General features: G+C 32.6%; 1 protein-coding gene across 4 annotated transcripts in view; it reads left to right on the forward strand.

The window, feature by feature from the left end:
• The window catches only part of LOC140451825 (palmitoyltransferase ZDHHC20-A-like), a 97,102-nt gene that overhangs the window by 7,696 nt on the left and 69,908 nt on the right, over positions 1–19,498 (forward strand). For all 4 annotated transcript variants that reach the window (XM_072545717.1, XM_072545715.1, XM_072545716.1 and 1 more), the window contains exons 3-4: positions 10,101–10,222; positions 10,306–10,653. In XM_072545717.1, the coding sequence (XP_072401818.1) occupies positions 10,101–10,222; positions 10,306–10,653 (470 nt within the window). The remainder of the gene's footprint in view (positions 1–10,100; positions 10,223–10,305; positions 10,654–19,498) is intronic.

Here is a 19,498-nt window from a genome sequence, read left to right on the forward strand (position 1 = left end):
ACTTAACCGATACAAACACCACATAAATGAAAAGACAGTTTTGGAAGAAAAAAAAGGAAGAATTATTTAAGGAAAGTGGTGAAATCCACTTTTACACTGATAGAAGAAATATGAAAAAATAGTATCCCATTTTAAAATTCAATTTTAGACCACTATTTACATGCAAAATGTAATTATTTTTATTCTTTATTAAAGTTTGGTTAGTTTCCCTAGTCAAAAGCGTCAAATTTTTAATAAAAAAATTAAAATTTTGAAAGATTCTTTGTCAAATTTTCTGAAAATGAGTTAGGCATGACTTACACTGCTCTGGCTTTGAGAGACTCAAATGTTTGGAAAGAAGTTGTGATTTCTTTATTTCTATAAATATGGCAACATTGACATGAAACAATTATCATTTAGAAAACATTGTCGAAAATAGTACCTATTTCAAATTTCAGGAAGTTTGTAGAAATAGCCCCCCTAGACTATGCAAGAGTATATACAGGGTGGTCCTAAAGTAATTGTACAAACAGAAACCATAGATTCTGCACTTTAAAATATTACGATGTAAGCCAACTTGCTTTAATAAAATGTTGATATTAAGAAAGATACAGGGTGTTAAAGTGGAAATTTAAAATTCTATTTTTCGCTATAACTTTTACGTTTGTAAATATTTTTGGACAAAAATTTATAATTGGACGCTTTTAAGTAGGATAAATTATAATTTTATACATAAATTAATGTTACTGATAGATGGCGCCACATATGCCACAGGTGTGGCATAGATTTGCGCTTAACTTTTTTGCTCTTAAAGTTACCTCTATTTGTGTTAAAAAATATTAAACATACATTATTTTTACAAAGAAAAGGTATACTTGTTAGTAACCTCAAAATTTAACCGTTTTCGAGATAATCGCATTTTATAAGTCAGCTGCATCATAATTCTTAGTTGTGATATTTGTGCGGTAAAGCACTCAATACCTGTAGGTAAGCATAATTCATAGTTTATTCTTATTAAAACAACTCAAAGATGATAATGTAACATTACAAAATTTTTGTTATGGCTGCTAAATGTCTTATTGGAGAAAATATTCTTCATCTTCTTCTTTAGGTGCCGTGTCCGTATTCAGACGCTGGCCGTCATCATGTATACAATTTCCCTTTTCTATCGCTTCTTAAATTTCTATACCTACTGGCGTTGTATTACTTTTTCCCTATTGTAAAATGCTTAAATACCAAAATATATGGTTTATGTAAGATGGTACACCACCACATTCTAGAGAGAAGGCGTTGAGAACATAGTTAAATATACCTTTTCTGAACGTTGGATTGGACGTGGCAGTCTTATTCCTTGGCAATGTGGTGAGATATTGATATAATTATTTAATTTATAAAAAAACACAAAATAATACTTATTATTCATTACGTAAATTGTTGTTTACCCATTTTTATTATGACAAATGGAAACTAAAGCACAGGTATGAAATAACACACGTGTCTTGTTTCATAATACTTTTGCTACAAATCTTACCTTAAAGACTCAGCATTTTTACAAAAACATCATCGTTGGCCTAATAACCGATATTGTTATAAATATAGTAAACAAACAGGCAATTTAGTTCAGCATAATATTAGTTCGTTAGTTCATAATATTATCATCATTATCATAATAGTCCATTTGTTCGATATGTAATTATAGTTACTCGTAAGCTTATATGAGTGTATATAAGTAACCAATGAATGAGATACATCACAGTTTAATACATTATTTAACCTTTGCGACATAATATACTATAAGATTTGGATATAGATTCGTCCATTATACATTATAGCCACCACGTAGCCCAGAATTTAATCCGCTTGATTTTGGTGTATGGGGCGTATTAAAACAACGTGTCTATAAGAATGCCATAAAAATTTGCAACCAAATATGGGAAGAAATAAATACTGCAACAGTTTCTTTAGAACCAATGATGCTATTTAATATGAGATGATTTTTATGGAATATATTGACAAATGAATTAATGAAAATGGTAGACATATCGAACACTTACTTTAACAAAAAGTTTAGTAATTTAGTTTAACTATTTCTTAATTTGGTTTGTAAACAAAATGTTTTGATTACGACTTTAATTTAACATAAAATATAAAATGTTTGATGTAAAATCCTATTATTCTGTTTTTTGTCATATCCTATTATTAATTATCCTGCTGATATATTTATTTTATTTAATATTTCGTTAATTATTAACTTTAGTTATTGGTATTTTATACCAAAATTTAGATCTATTAATGTTTTTGTCTATTTTTCCTTCGTTGCCTGGGGTAATTGCCTTAACTCAGAAATATGCAGCTGATTTGTAAAATGCGATTATCTCGAAAACTATTGAGTTTAAAAGTTATTAACAGGTATACCTTTTTTTTGTTGAAATAATGTATCGTTAATATTTTGTATCACAAATACAGTTCACTCAAAGAGCAAAAAAGTTAAGTGCAAATTTATGCCACATATGTGGCATATGTGGCGCCCTCTATCCGCTACATTAAAGTGTGCATCAAATTATAATTTCTCATATTTAAAAGTACCCAGTTGTAAATTTTTATGCATAAATGTTTACAAACATGAAAGTTATAGCCAAAAATAAAATTTTTAATTTGCACTTTAACACCCTGTATCTTTCTTAATATCAACATTTTATTAAAGCAATTTAGCTTAAATCGTAATATTTTAAAGTGTAGAATCTACTGTTTCTTTTTGTACAATTACTTAAGGACCACCCTGTATATATATATATATATATATATATATATATATATATATATATATATATAATCTTATATTTTGTGAAGTGTTTGCTCTTATATTTTCTTAAGAACAAAATTTTATTTAGAGTTTTTGAGTAGATCTCAGATGGCTGGTACTTTTTCTACATTCATTTTCACATTGTTGTATACACCTATAGGCTATAGGTATACTCAGCCTCCCTCTGAATCCATTTATTACACCTATAGTTGTAATTGGCAATGAATGTTTTAATACGACTTATCAATGTCATTGCTCTGTAATATTGATCCATTTCATACTCATGTCTAGTCAACAATCTCCTGGTGGAGTCTGATTCCACTCCACTACATATGTTTCCTACCATCACCACATCACCAGAATATACTAAACACCCAACAAATCTTTTTGGAGCTTCTGTTATCTGATTCGACACAAATATATGTGGACTATGTCAAACTAGTCATCAATCCTAATGCGATCCTACACTCATGAAATTTGTCACTCTCTCCTGCATCTGATGCAATCCATTTTGTTGATTCTATTAACAATATTGACGACATGCAACAATATTATTATTTTTCGTGTTGCATACTGTTTTGGGCATCATGCCAGGTGATTGTCTGTGTGTATTGTTTGTACCTAACGTGTATTGTGTCATCAGAACTTATATTTTAATATTCTATTCTTACAACATTAACTCCTGAAGAAGACAACAAGTCTTGTTGAAAAAACCTCTGTTGTTCTTAGACTTGAAGTGGTACACCAATATGACTTTGCAAGACTGAGAAGATATAAAACTTGCTCTATATATATATATATATATATATATATATATATATATATATATATATACAGGGTGAGTTTTTAGTGCGACATTGGTCGATAATTTCATTGTGGTACAAGATATCCAAAAAACTTATTTAGAAAAAATGTAGGAAATGATATTCTCCATACTTGGAAAATATGTGGAATTCTACAGGGTGATTAATAACTACGTGGTATAGCAAACATACAATTTTTTAAATGAGACACCCTATATATATTTTTTAAATTTGTTTTCTTCTCATAATTCTTGTTCTTATAGTATTGTGTTTTGCATTACTCTACAGAGTATTTAACAAGTTATGACCATTTTTATTTCGAAATCCCTATGAAATCAACACCATGTATATAAAGAAGTAATGCATAAACAATTATTTATATTATATAGTAAGGTAAACAATATACTGCAGTTTTTAAATTAAGTTTACTTGAATTCTTTGACTAAAATTTGTATACAGGGTGAACTACAAAACAAAATTACGATTTTCTCAATTTTTTTAAATGGATCACCAGTATTTTATTTTTTAGAAATATTGTATTTATGATACTTTTTAATTTTTATATAGCGTTCTCTATACCTAAATACATTATTTTCCGAGATATTTTTAGTTTTCTTTAAATTTCGGGAATACATTCAATTTTTATAAGTAGAAATAAGTATTGGGTATTGAGTGATAATATACCAGAATTATTTTTATTCAATAAGTAACGAACAAAAAATATAAATCATAACAATATGTAATGAATGTAAAAATTAATGTGATATTAAGGAAATAAGTCTAAAGTAAATGTTCAAAATGTCCACCTTCAACGTCTATACAAGTTTGTAGCCTATATTCAAATGACCGAGCCAACATTTTATAAGTCACTTATATTAAAAGCTTCTCTTATTCTATTTTTCATATCATCTGGCGTTGTTGGAGGCTTTTCCTCTGCCTATCTACCTCTCAGGAAAGTATTATTTAGATAATTGTGAATAGGAGCAGTGTGATGAACTGGAGCACCGTTGTGTAAAAACCACATTCGTTGTCGAATATTAAGCCGTACATTTTGCAGTAGTATTGGCAAATGATTATTTAGAGAATCCAGATATATGGCACCATTCACACGACCGTCAAAAAAAGTGGGCCAATCACATAATCGCCAACAATACCACCCCAAACATAGCAACACCCCATAGTAATGAAAATTATACCGATTCATCGTTCCATTTTTGTGAAATGTAGCCTCATCTCCAAAAATAATCGAAAAAAAAATCGGCCTCTTTGCACTTGCTGCTGAGACCATTGACAAAAAGTTAATCTACATTGATAATCATCGACTGTTAATTCTTGATGCAACTGTATGCGGTAACGATGCAGTTTATGTTTACGAAGGATTTTTGCTGCCTAATTTGGCTAATGTCATGTTGACGTAAAATTCCGCGAGTGCTGATGTGGGGATCTTCAGCAATAGCTATCAGTACCTCATATTCCTTTTTTTCACTTACAACAGTTTTGGTTCTCTCATTTTTTTCAGAAACAACTGACCCAGTGCAAACAAAACGATCCATTAATTTTTCAAAAGCTCTTGTGTCTGGCTTTATCCGTTCAGTATATCGCTCGTGATATATTCTGGATGCAAGTAAGCAATTTCTCGAACTTTTTCCTAATACCCAGATCATATCTGTTAACTTTTCTACAGAAAAATTAATTTTTAACAATAAAGACAAGTCACACAGACCGATTAAAAAGGTAATAATATGAAAACTGTCATTTTTTCAAAGCCTACTATTTTGCCTTACTATTTATTGATACATGCATCATGCATTGCATATTGTTATGATTTACAGTTCATCCCAAACCCTTCTTTCAGTGCGTCATAGTTGATCGAATTCTCTCTAACACATTAAGCTAGAAGTGACAGAAAAAAACGTGAGTCTGTGATTATTATACATAGAACTTGGAAAATTATTTATCGTAAAGCTAATTCTAGTTACGGATGTATAATTGGTTGGAGTTTAGAATACGCTAAATAGATATCCAATCAATGATGCGCATAAATATAATTTGACGCAGAAGGTCTCAATCTTGACATTACTTTCACAACGTCAATTGATAAAATAATTGTCATTCCAGGTTAGTATTATCAGACATTTTACAGTGAAAATTTAATTTTGTATTTATTGTCATAAAAATATTTTAAATATGCCGAGATATATCGAGAAAGAACAAAGACTAATATTAAAATTATTAAATTATTTTCAATTAGAAAAAGAGGGATTACGATCCTGCAACTGTCAAATTTAACTAAAATGACATGAAATAATTCTCGACATTCTTAAAATCCTATATTATGTCAAAATTAGTGACGCACTGAAAGAAGGGTTTGGGACAGACTGTATATTTTTTGTCAGATACTAATTAAATAAAAATAATTTTGTTATTTTCTCACTCAATACCCAATACTTGTTTCTACTTACAAAAATTGAATATATTTCCGAAATTTGAAGAAAATTAAAAATATCTCGAAAAGTAATGAGTTTAGGTATAGGGTATGCTATATAAAAAGGAAAGACTATCATAAATACAATATTTCTAAAAAATAAAATATAGGGTGATCCATTTAAAGAAATGGAGAAAATCGTAATTTTGTTTTGTAGTTCACCCTGTTTACAATTTTTTGATGATTTCAATTAAACTTAATTTAAAAACTACAATATATTGTTTGCTTTATTATATAAAATAAATAATTGTTTATACATTACTTCTCTATATACATGGTATTGATTTCATAGGGATTTCGAAATAAAAATGGTCATAACTTGTTAAATACTCTGTATAGTAATGCAAAACCCAATACTATAAGAACAAGAATTATGAGAAGAATACAAATTTGAAAAAATATATAGGGTGTACCATTTAAAAAATTGTATGTTTGCTATACCACCTAGTTAATAATCACCCTGTAGAATTCCACATATTTTTCAAGTATGGAGAATACCATTGCCTAAATTTTTTCTTAATAAGTTTTTTTATATATTCTATACCATAATGTAGCACTAAAAACTCACTCTGCATATATATGTTATCTAGTTCCATGTCTGTTCTTGAATACACTTAAATCTTTTTTGTACATGTGCTTGTTCGCCAATTCGGGAATATTCTATTATGAGTAGTCTAGAATTTCGTACCGTTCGCGCCATAAAAAACTGGTACAACTCTTATAACCGAAAATCTTGTTTTTCAAGTTGTGTGAGTTGATCTTGTCACATATGTCATTTTAATTTCTAGGGCAACGTTGCCAGTTCAACGAAAATATTGAATCAAATCAGCTAAAAGGAGGGCTGTGCGACAGACACGTTATAAAATTACAGGAGATGCATTCCAATGTTCCCTGTGCCAATACCCTGTGTTTAAAGATCCTTTAAACATTTTGGGCATTAACTCAATCCTCTCTTTGGTTATTAAATTTATTAGATACGTTTTTTTTTTGTTAATGATAATAATAATACCTATATAAAAACTTTTAAACATTTTCGAACGTTCTTTTTTTATTTGGATTTAGTGCAATTCCGTTATCTGTGATGGCAACAACGAATTGATTCACGAACCATCGTGCCAGTTCTGAACATAGGTTTACATTGGGAAAATAAAGTGTACCAGTTTTATATGACGGGAACTGTACCAGCGGCATCGCATACTCGTTAGAATATAAAGTATTTATGTGCAATCAATGTGTAGAAAACAATCTGTTAATTGCCAATACCTTCTTCAAACAACGTCCTAGAAGGCTATACACATGGAAATCACCTGCAGACAGAAAAGACAGAATTGTTAGAAATCAAGTTGACTTCATTTTGCTCAATAACACCTTTAAGAAGTACATACAATCTACGAAAACATACCCTGGAGCTGATATACATAGCGATCACAATCCAGTTATAATGGATTTTAGATTAAAAAGATTTCTCAAAGTCAAAAAGAAAACAGTGACAAGAAAAATAGACATCTCACAACTGAAGAACCCTGAACAGAAAAAAGAAATAAGTATCAAGCTTGAGGAAGAAATAAAAACGATCGAAAACTTGGTACAGACAGACATTGAAGTAACATGGACTGCTCTAAAAACAAAAATAACAAAGATACAAGAAGAAGACATCGGGTTCATAAAACACAACAAAAAACAAGAATGGATAACGCAAGAGATCATGGACCTCATGGACGTAAGACGAAAACATAAAACAAGCCCAATAGAATACAAGCGAATCAACAAAATCATTAGAAAAAAGTGCAGGGAGGCGAAAGAAAACTGGATGTCAACAAAATGCCTAGAAGTCGAACAACTTCAGGAAAAATACGACACCTTTAATATTCATAAAAAAGTAAAAGAAACAAGCAACAATATTAAAAAATGATAATAACGAAATAATTATGGGTACAGAAGACAAACTAGAGAGATGGAAAGAATACATACAAACTCTTTTTGACGACGATAGACCTTGTTCTCCACCATCCACAGATAATCGAATAAATGAAAAAGGGCCAGAAATAACCAAAGAAGAAGTGATTCATGCAGTAAAATCTCAGAAAGATGGAAAAGCCACCGGTCCAGACAATATCACTGTCGAAATACTTAAACTAATTGCAGATAACGAAAGTAAAAGCCTAGATTTAATAACAGCACTATTCAATAAGATATATGACACAAGTAAAATACCAACAGACTGGCTAAAATCAACATTCGTAGCATTACCAAAAAAATCGAATTCCTCACAATGCGATGATTATCGAATATTAAGCTTGATGTCTCATGTCCTTAAAACTTTTCTCAGAATTATCCATACACGAATTTACAAGAAGTGCGAGTTCCAGATGAGTGACACTCAATTCGGATTTCGAAACGGATTGGGAACACGAGAGGAGAACTTTTTGCTTTAAATGTGTTAACGCAACGATGCAGAGACATGAATGTAGATGTATATGCATGTTTTATTGACTATCGAAAAGCATTTGACTGCGTTAACCATCAAAAGATGATCGAAATTCTGGGAACAACTGGAGTTGACGAACAAGACTTGCGAATTATCTCAGAACTATACTGGCACCAAACGGCATTAATTGAAATAGAGCACACAACATCCGAAGACATACAAATCCGACGAGGAGTGAGATAGGGTTGCGTCTTATCACCGCTACTCTTTAATTTGTATTCGGAGTCTATATTCAGAGAAGCATTAGACGAGGTCCAAGGCGGAATTAAGATTAACGGAATCAGCATAGACAGCATCAGATATGCTGATGATACCGTCTTAATAGCAAGCAACGCACAAGAACTACAAAATATAATAAATGCGGTAGTTCACCACAGCGAAATGTTCGGTTTACATCTAAACGTTTCCAAAACTAAAACTTTAGTATTTTCAAAGACACCAATAAACGTACAGGTGTATGCCAAGGGTCAAATTATAGAACAGGTAAATTCCATAAAATATTTGGGAACAAATATCAATAGTCAGTGTAATCCAAAAAAAGAAATCCTATCAAGAATCGAACAAGCAAGGAAAACATTCATGAGCATTAAAACATTTTTTACAAGATCAGACCTTAGTCTACAGCTTAGAATCCGAATGATCCGATGTTACGTTTTTTTTCTGTCTTACTGTATGGCTGTGAAAGTTGGACAATGGACTCTGAAATAGAAAAAAGAATAGATGCCTTTGAGATGTATATATACAGACGAATATTGAGGATTCCATGGGTACAAAGAGTTACTAATGTTGAGGTACTTCGTCGCATGTGTAAACAAAAAGAATTACTAAGAATAATCAAAGAGAGGAAAATGCAATACTTGGGTCATGTGCTGAGAGGCGAAAGATATGAATTACTTCAAGTTATACTGGAAGGAAAAGTACAGGGCAAAAGATCAGTAGGAAGACGCCAGAACTCGTGGCTGAAAGACCTGAGGAGATGGTTTCGACCGCTCATCCGCAGAGATCTTTCGCGCAGCAGTTTCCAAAACTACAATTACCATTTGGATCGCCAACCTTCGAAAGGAGACGGCGCAATGAGAAGAAGAAGATGTGCAATCAAATTTTCATGAATGAAAAATTGACTGACAATATTATGTGTTGCAGTGATCCCAGACTGCACTCTGGGGAAATTGTGTATCGGATTATGATCAATTCTTACCCTCTTTTCATTTGCCAAGAGTATGATTGATGCGATACTAAGGTCGATATCCAAGTTTCTTTAACACATTTCGATTCGAACCGCTCTTAAGGGATATCTGCGTTCTCTATAATTTGACTACTCAACCATGGATTATTTATTTTAACCGTAACAAAATTTGACTAATTTTTTGAGTGGCTAGATTTTCAAAAGAAAATAGTACGACTCCTTCGATTCACAAGCAGCAGTAATAACTTTTGACCATAAATACCTTTTCCTGAACATATAATTTTAATCGAGAATGTAATTTGTCGTTGTTATTTCAAAATTATTTAAATATTTATTAAAATATTTGTTATTTTCAGTGACAGTAGATGACTTAGCTAAGAGAATATTTTTTCTCATATTTTTCCACATGTTCTTCTTCATGTTTTTTTGGTCCTACTGGCAAACCATTTTTACAGATATTGGAAGAGTGCCTAGTAAAGTAAGATTTCCATCTTTTGTGTATATAAAGTACTTAAGATATACTTTGTAAAAATATATGTATTGAACTGACATCTATTTCAGTTTGCAATTCCGGATCAAATTTTTGATGCTTATCTGAGTAGCTCTGATAACTACGAAAATCAAAACCGCATATTAGAAAATCTAGCTCGGCGTTTACCAATCACAAATGTAACTGTAACAGGAGGAGTAAGAGTTTGTGAGAAATGCAGAATAGTAAAACCTGACCGTGCACATCACTGTTCTGTGTGTGGGGTATGTGTCTTGAAGATGGACCATCACTGCCCATGGATTAATAACTGTGTGTCCTTCACAAATTATAAATATTTTATATTGTTTTTGGGATATGCCCTTTTGTACTGTATATATGTATCCCTTACATCACTCACATACTTCATTTCTTTTTGGAAGGTAAGCAGCTTTGTTTATTTTCATTTTATTTTGGTAAAAAATCACTTTAGTATTAACCATTCTTATATTCCGATTAACGAATAGAAAATTTTGCCAAAACCCAAAAAAATACATCGAGGATGAAAATTTGGGAATAGATAGCTGAAAGTGTTTATTATTACAAAAAATTTGATTTCGAATCCTTTATAAAAGGTATATAATACAATACCCAAACGGGCTATATCACAATTACATTACAGAACGTTTTCGGAATGTAAATTCCATCATCAGTGTAACGAAGTATACATGCTATGAGCCACTAAAATATGGGTAAAAACCCGTTAAGTGTTGTTAATTTATAGTTGTTACATTATACCATGCGGTCCATATGTATGGAATAAATTCATTTTTGGCGTTATTATGTAATATCTGAAAAAAACCTGAAACAGGTCGATTTTTATACTTAAATTGACAATTTACAGTATGAAAATATTATCACCTTCCAGCACCCCCTTTGAATTATAAGCACCCCCTAGAAAATATTAAATATCAAAGGGGGTAGTGTGGCACCTTGTTAGAAAGGGATTTTAGTCCTCTGTTCAGAAATATAAAGTTTTTTAAGTTTGGTGCAAACATGACTGAGAAAATTGATTTTTAAGATGTAAAATTTTGATAATGCCTCTATTACAAAACTTTACATTGAATGAAGATAATAATGTCACATAATATTTAGAATGTAATTTTCAATTAAATTAAATGTTCAAAATGACCACCATTCACTTCTTGACAATAGCCGAGGCGATTTTGGAATTCTCGCACAATATTTTGTACGACCTCGGGAGTAATTTTGTTAATTTCTTTCGTTATCCTAACTTTTAAATCAGCAATACTGTTTGGTCTATTAAAATATACTTTAGATTTTAAATAACCCCATAAAAAGTAATCGAGAGGAGTCAAATCGGGGATCTAGCCGGCCATTCCATCGTTCCACGTCTTCCAATCCACCTATTGGGAAAAACCTCGTTTAAATAATTTCTAACTGCAGAATGCGGGAGAGCTCTGTCTGTTAGTAGTAAATAGATCGATCTATCTCATTTGGATGATTGACATCAGGAAAAAATCTTCGTAATGCAGGTATTAAAAAGTTAATCAAACAATCTAGATAAATCTCACCATCAACTGTGCCCTCAAAAAAATAAGGACCAATAATTTTATTGTGATTGATACCAGCCCAAATGTTAATTTTTTTAGGATCTTGCGTGTCTTACACACCAAGTGAGGATTTTCTCTGAGTTTGTAAACCGTTCCGTTTAAATGAAACGTCGCTTTATCAGAAAAAAACTATTTTGTTTATGAACTGCAAATCTGCATTCATTCTGTCCACCATCATTTCAAAGAATTCTTGTCTTCTATCGAGATTATCTTCATTTAACTCCGGAACCAACTGAACTTTGTAAGGGTGATATTTTTCTTTATGCAAAACTCTCAAAATAGATAATTTACTTACATCATTGACGGTAGCTAGTTTTCGAGTTGTCTAATGCGGATTTTCCTCAATCTCTAGAAGTACATCTAACTTTTTTATTATCAGTAAATTTAACATTTCTACCTGGTTTTTCAATATTTTTACATGTCCAGTATAACGAAGCTTCTTGTTAATTTTTCTAACTGTAGACTGCGAAACTTGTTGACCAGGGTATTTATTATTAAACATTTCACAAACCTCCTTTTGAGTTCTTGTTTTATTACCAAAACCAATCATAATTAAAATGTCTATTCTTTGAGTCTCGGACAAATGAGCCATAATTAAATTTAATACGCGCACAAATATTATACCTACTGACGTCTTTTAGTAACTTTAAATACCTAAATGACAGCAGCCCACTAGATTCATATCAATTTTTTATTTGGCTCTTTGACTAGTATTTTATTGACTTCAAAGTTTTTTCCCTAATGTAGAACAGTTACGAAAATACCTGATTATTTCTAAAGTATATTTTAATAGACCAGGCAATATTTTTTTTCCCGGTTTTTTATAGCGTTCTCCGCCTTCCGGTTCCCAGTTTCCAGCTACGTCGGTCATTCCATTCGCCAGGGTGAAGGTTTCTTTCCGACATTGCCTTCTGAATGCCGCCCAGCCAGGATTGTTTTGGCCTTCCTCTCTTCCTTCTTTCCCTTGGCGTCCATTTTAAAATTTGGTTTGGCAGCCTGTCGTCGTCCATTCTTTTTACATGACCATACCAGATCAGTTGTCTCCTTTGAATTTCGTCAATGATAGTTGACTTGACTCCCATTATATTTCTGATATGGTCATTTTGTATTCTATCAAGCCTTGATTTTCTAGCTGATCTTCTCCAGAAGTCCATTTCCAATGCAAGTAGGCGTCGCTCAAGGGATTTAGTAAGTTGCCATGTTTCGCATCCATAGAGCACTATACTTTTAAAGATGGAGTTAAAGAGTCTCCTCTTTAACTCCAGGCAATATTGCTGATTTAAAAGTTAGGATAACGGAAGAAACTAACAAAATAACCTCCGAGGTTGTACGAGAATTCCAAAATCTCCTCGGTTATTTTTAAGAAGTGAATAATGGTGGTCAAGCTGAACATTTTTAATTTAATGGTAAAAATTAATTTTCTTAGTTATGACTGCTCAAACTCAAAAAACTTTATACTGCTGAACAGAGGACTAAATTCCGTTTCTAACAAGGTGACACACGACCCCCTTTGTTATTTAAAATAAGACCCCGTTTCTTATAATTCAAAGGGGGTGCTGGTAGGGGATAATATTTTCATACTGTAAATTGTAAATTTAAGAATAAAAATCGACCTGTTTCAGGTTTTTTTCAGATCGTACATAATAACGCTAAAAATGAATTTATTCCATACATATGGACCGCATGGTATATTATTACAAATGAGGATGTTCAAGTTACCGTTGGAATTGGTAACATGGCGACGTATATATATGTCTTAAATTTCGAAGGTGTAGGTTTTGGATGACACTGAGTTGAAATATAATGTTTGTTATTTTGTAATGAAACTTTGTTATTTTAAATTGAACCTCATATTTTTTATTTTATTTTCGAATTCTAAATGAAATTTTAGATAAAGTTTGTGCACAAAATCCTATACCATTCGAAAGTATTTTCGAGCATTTCGATTTTTTTCAAAATTGGGAGATACCGTCTCTTTGAATCATCGTAGGTGATTTTAATGGTCATAACTTTATTTGGGGTTCTAAGCGTACTGATCACAGAGGAAAACTTCTCTAAAAGGTAATGCAGGATGCAAGTTACTTCAAGATTTATGCAGTGTTCAATTTTGGATATCAATTCTAACGACATTTCTAATTCATTTATATTAAATAACACACTAAGCGCCCTTCAAACCCTTAAACAGATCTATCCCAAAGGTTCTCTTGAGTAACTTATAAATTTCGAACTCATGCAGGCTCAAGATGTATCAGATTTATATGGATACCATCCCAGATTGGCATTGCAGGAAACGAAAGAGCTGATCAGTACGCGAGTGGAATTGCTGTATGTGCCGATATAGAAAAAGCCGAGTATAGAAATACCGTGCGTGATATAAAAGTTTATATTAAGAATCGAGTTTAGTAAAACAAAAGGCAATCTTCCCAACCGTTACTGAAATAAATTAAAAATGGCGTTACAGTTTGGGAATCTGAAGAGAACAGTTGGTGATAACTCGATTTCATTCACATTTATTCTCTAAAAGTGATCCACCTATATGTGAAACATGTAATGTACAACTGGTTCCTATAAAAACTGATACGACTCTTAGTAAGATTTGATCATTTTGAGCTGTGTATTTAATTGGTCTGACATTTTATTATATTTATTATGACAGACAAATAATAATAATAAAATAAACAAACAAACAATTGATTACAATGTGTTAATTCATAAATTGTCATAATTATTAAGGTCTAAATTTTGATATTATTTTTAATTCCTGCATTTTATAAAGAATATATAAATGATAGTTTTTACATAAAATAGGGTTGTTGTCAGATTTAGCCATACGGCTCACACTCCCTCTAAGGGGAAAATTCACTCATCCCAGATACCTCAAAAGGAAAAAGGATTGAGCTCTGGTGGGGCTCTTTCCGTGTTATCGAGCCTTAGGTGACTTGGTATGCTGGAGTATCACTCAAAAATTTTCGTACAGCTTTCTGCATGGTCTTGTAGAGATGTTCATTTAGACCTAGCTTTTTTTATGTTTTCTAGGAGGTTCTTTGGAATGACTACAGTAGTAGAGAGAATAATAGGTATTGTCTGGGTACTTTTCATTCTCCACTGTCTTCGTATTTGAATTTCCAGATCCCTGTACTTGGCAATTTTTGCGTTCTGTTTAACACGAAGATTATTGTTGTTGGGTATCGCCACATCAATTAATGTTGTTTGTCTCTTTAGTTTATTAACTAGTATGAGATCTGGTCTATTATGTGCCACTGTTTGGTCTGTGAGCACAGTGCGGTCCCAGTATAGCTTGTAGTTGTCATTCTCAAGTATACTCTCAGGAACGTACTGATAATATGGAAAACGGTTTGTTTGAGGAAGTCCCAGTTTGATGGCTATCTCTTCTTGAAGGATCTTTCCTACTGAGTCGTGCCGTTCCTTATATTCAGTTGCGACAAATGCCTGACAGCCCCCGGTAAGATGTTGGATAGTTTCCTGAGCTTGACATCCATATCGGCATTTGTCATTTTGGACCTGAGGGTCTTGACTATATATTTCAGATAGTTGTTGTTTGTATAACCTGATCCTGAATGGCCAGTAGTGAACCTTCTGTTTCAGGGAATATCTTTCCTGATGTCAGCTAATAGTTGACGCTATATTGTCGACATGGTCTTGACTGACACCATTTGGATGTCACCCGTGTAGAGGTTTACCCATCCAGGTGCGCATTTTTTCAACCTTAGTAAGATGGTTTATGCGCATTTCTGGTTCCCTCAGTTTGATCGGTGTTGTATCATCTACTGCGCAAATCGCGCGATGTAGAGTAGATGTCAGCCTGGAACTGAAAATAAATTCTTAGATTAGTTATCTGTTTTTCTAGTTGCTCAGTTATGTCCATAAGTCCTTGTCCTCCTAAATACCGCGGTAATGTCGTTCTTTCTACTGCACTTCGAAGATGGTGTTTTTGTGACTTTGTGAGGTGTGTTCGTACTTGTTATTACTTTTATTATTATTACGGAATAAAACAAATGACTTACGACTTAACTCAACAATATATTAAAGCAAGAATTGTAACCAAATTAAAAGATATCGGGGCACCATCAGAGGCAGCAAAACATTTTAACGTAAGCAGAACCACAGTTTTTCTATTAATAAAAAATGGAGCGAACAAGAAACTTTCGAAAGAAAGCGAGGGTCTAGAAGGCCAAAACTATACTAAATTTAGATATGTAAAAATAAAATTAATATTTTGTAATATCTCCATCAGCATTGATAACAGCTTGTAGTCTTTGGTCCATCTGCGTGAAATGAACTTTGAAATTGTCTTCTTAAGAGAGCTCTTCCCAAACCTGTTTTATACCGTGCCACAGCTCTTCAGCATTTTGAGGTATAAAATTACGCCGATACAACCGTTTTATATTAACCCCCCAAACATTCTCGATTGGGTTTAAATCTGGACTGTAGCTGGACCATGGTAAGGTTTGGATGTTGTTATTCTGGAGCCACTGGTTTATCATATTTCCAGTGTGAACAAGACAATTATCTTGTTGGAGGATAAACTTATTTTCTGGATTAAACTGTTCTACACTGGGAAACATGATATTTTCTAGAATATTCAGATAAGTCTGCCCAACAAACATGCCATCAATACGCCATACCATTCCCATTCCTCTAGAGGAAATCTATCCCCATACATTGGCCCTAAAAGGACCAACTGCTCGATATCTATCAACATATAGAGGATTAAATCTATTATTTTCTGGTCTATACACCCCAATTTTGGTCTTTTTAGAAGATTTGTAAATATTACCCTGTCCCAAAAATCTTGATTTTGTAGCTGATGGTTTAAAGCAAATATAAGTCTTAATTGCTTCTATTGTGGTCTAAGAGCTTGTTTTTTTTTTGCTGCAGTTCAGTACCTAAGATACGATGCTTTAATTCTGCGTCAAGTTGTTGTCTTTCTTCCCGGAAACTGTGAAATAATTCTTGCAGTTTTTGCATCTTCAAAAGGATTCTCTTCTAATCTCTCAAAAAACGTACGATCTTCATGAGCGGTAGATATTTTTGGTCTTCCAGATCCTTGTTTTCTTTCGAGTTTCTTGTTCTCTCCATCTTTTATTAATATTAAAAACTTTTGTTCTGGCAGATAGTGACCAACCAGTGGCGTGCCGTGACATTTGAAGAAAGGTATGCAAATTAAAGGAAATTATGAAAAAACTTAATAACCTTTTTACTTGTAGTGCAGCTCTATTCTTCTGTCATTATGACAGACTCATAAAAACTGGGATTTTCAGACATTTCTTTAATAAGTTCTTTTTCAATTGATAAAATCGTTAAGTTAGCTAGCCTCTCCTCACTTGTGGAATTTCTGACATAGTTTTTAATCCGCTTTAGTACAGAAAAACTTTGTTCTACAGGCGCACTTGTAGCAGGTATTGTCATTACTAAGTCACATAATTTTGAAACCTCACTATATGCTTCATCCAGTTCAGTTTGTTTAAGAAATTTCAGCATTTTAGAACTAATATCAGTTTGTACAGAGTGTTGAGAAGCATACAAAACGCAGGGTTGGGAATGCAGGGAAAGAATGTCAAAAAAGTTTGCATAATGTTTTTTTAGGCAATTAAAAGCCTCTTCCAGGAAACTACAGTTGGCACATTTATTGAAGTTGCATAACTCCACAAATCTTAACTCACAAAGGATTTTAAATATTTCTTTAAGCTGCTGGGAAATATTATCTATTATTTCACAAAAAAGTCGATTATAAGATATTTTTGTGTCGCCTACATCGTCAATTCGAATGCGTTTTCTCTTGGGTTCCATCTCTTCAAGGTCACAAGTTTTTTGCCACTTGATATCAAATTGCTCCCTCTGTTGATTTGGACTTCGAATTCGTTAATTTTTTTAATACAAAATCCAATATCATTCGATTTAGTCTGCAATACATCAAATAAAATGTCTGTATAAGGAAATATTTCAGAAAATACTTAAAGCAAAAAATTAAAATCAAAATCTCGTTTGACTCATTCCAAATAACCTCTTGAGGTATTCACAGTTTCGGGGTCCCAACGGTCTTTATGCTCCAAAATGCTTTCAAATAACTGTATTAGGGATTGCCGATATTGGGAAACTGTTTTACTAACCTCCCATTGTAGTTCCATCTGGTGGGAGCTGCTCGAGGAAACCTTTTCTGAAGAATGACATCTAAAGCATGTGTCCTTTTGGACGATTTAAAAAAAAAGCAGCAATTCCACTCAAGGTTTGGAAAAATATTTTGCAAGTCTTATTGAGTGCGACTGATTGCGCTAGAACTAAATTTAGCCTGTGTGCAAAGCAGTGCACAAAAATTGCATTTTGAAACCTCTCCTTAACTTTGGTTTGAAGTCCTTCCAGGTGCCCTGCCATTACGGCAGCTCCATCATAACTTTGAGCGACAAGTTTGGAACCACAGTCCAGTTCCTCAACTATATTACAAACATGTCTATATATACCTTCTGCCGATCTATCTGCAGTTATATCCAAAAATCCCCAAAATCGTTCTTGTATTTCACCATTATTTTTGATATAACGCAGAACAACCGACAATTGACTCAAATTGACGATATCTGTAGTTTCATCTAGAACAATGGAAATAAATTGTGCTTCTTTTATTTCTTCTTTGATTTTTTGCAGAACAATATTTGCCACAGACTTGATCAAATCGTTTTGTATCCTATTCGAGGTACCTCAAAATACAGTAGATTGATCTAAATGACTTTTTAGTAGTTCGTTATATTCAGATAAAAATTTGCTAAATCCACAAAATTTCCCCTATTTACAGATTCATAATTTTCATTATGCCCTAGGAAACTAAGTTCATGTTCTCCAAGGAAACATGTAATGTGAATCAGTCTCTTTAATATTTCACGATTTTTTTTACTTGCTCATTATGCATGCGGTGACTAATTTTAAGCTGATTATCTAGAGCGTGATCAATTCATGTTTTCCCAAAAGTCTTTTCTTTTATAACTGCTTCTAAATGTGTTTTACTTAAAATGTGTCGTTTTATAGATTTGTGCAAATTATTTAAATCTGAGTAACCCGTACTATTCCACACGTTTTTCTCACTTATATTAAATAATATACACGGAAAACAAAATAATCTCGAGAGAGTTTTACAACCTGTCAACCACTTAAAGGAATCATATATATTTTTGTTAAAATAACGTGTACATTTCGTCGACTTGGTTTGAATTTACAGTAATGGTTTTGGCCTGCCTACAGATATAATATTACACTTTTCTTGAAAGTTAAATTTTGAAAATCTGCATTTTAATAAATCGCACACAATACAGCACGGTACATTACTGTTTTTCGGGCAGGATTGAGAACTTGTACACGATTGGGGTAAATCCGAATTCATTTTGGAAAAACTACTCAAATTAATATATATAAAAACGCGTAAAACACAGAAAAAACTACTCGAATTAATATAAATGCAAAACACGCAAACGCGCTGTATTACAATGTGATATGCGAACTACTCCAGTCGCCTTGCCTATGATAAGCAAATCTAATATTGCATCCAATATTCTTAAAAATGCCGATCCAAACCTATACAAATTGGGCCCGAGAGTCGACGTGTGCTGCCGAATTGAACCGATGCTAGCGTGAGCAGAATGGTTTC

This window comes from Diabrotica undecimpunctata, chromosome 10 (assembly GCF_040954645.1).
Source record: "Diabrotica undecimpunctata isolate CICGRU chromosome 10, icDiaUnde3, whole genome shotgun sequence".
In the NCBI taxonomy this organism is placed as follows: Eukaryota; Metazoa; Arthropoda; class Insecta; order Coleoptera; family Chrysomelidae; genus Diabrotica; species Diabrotica undecimpunctata.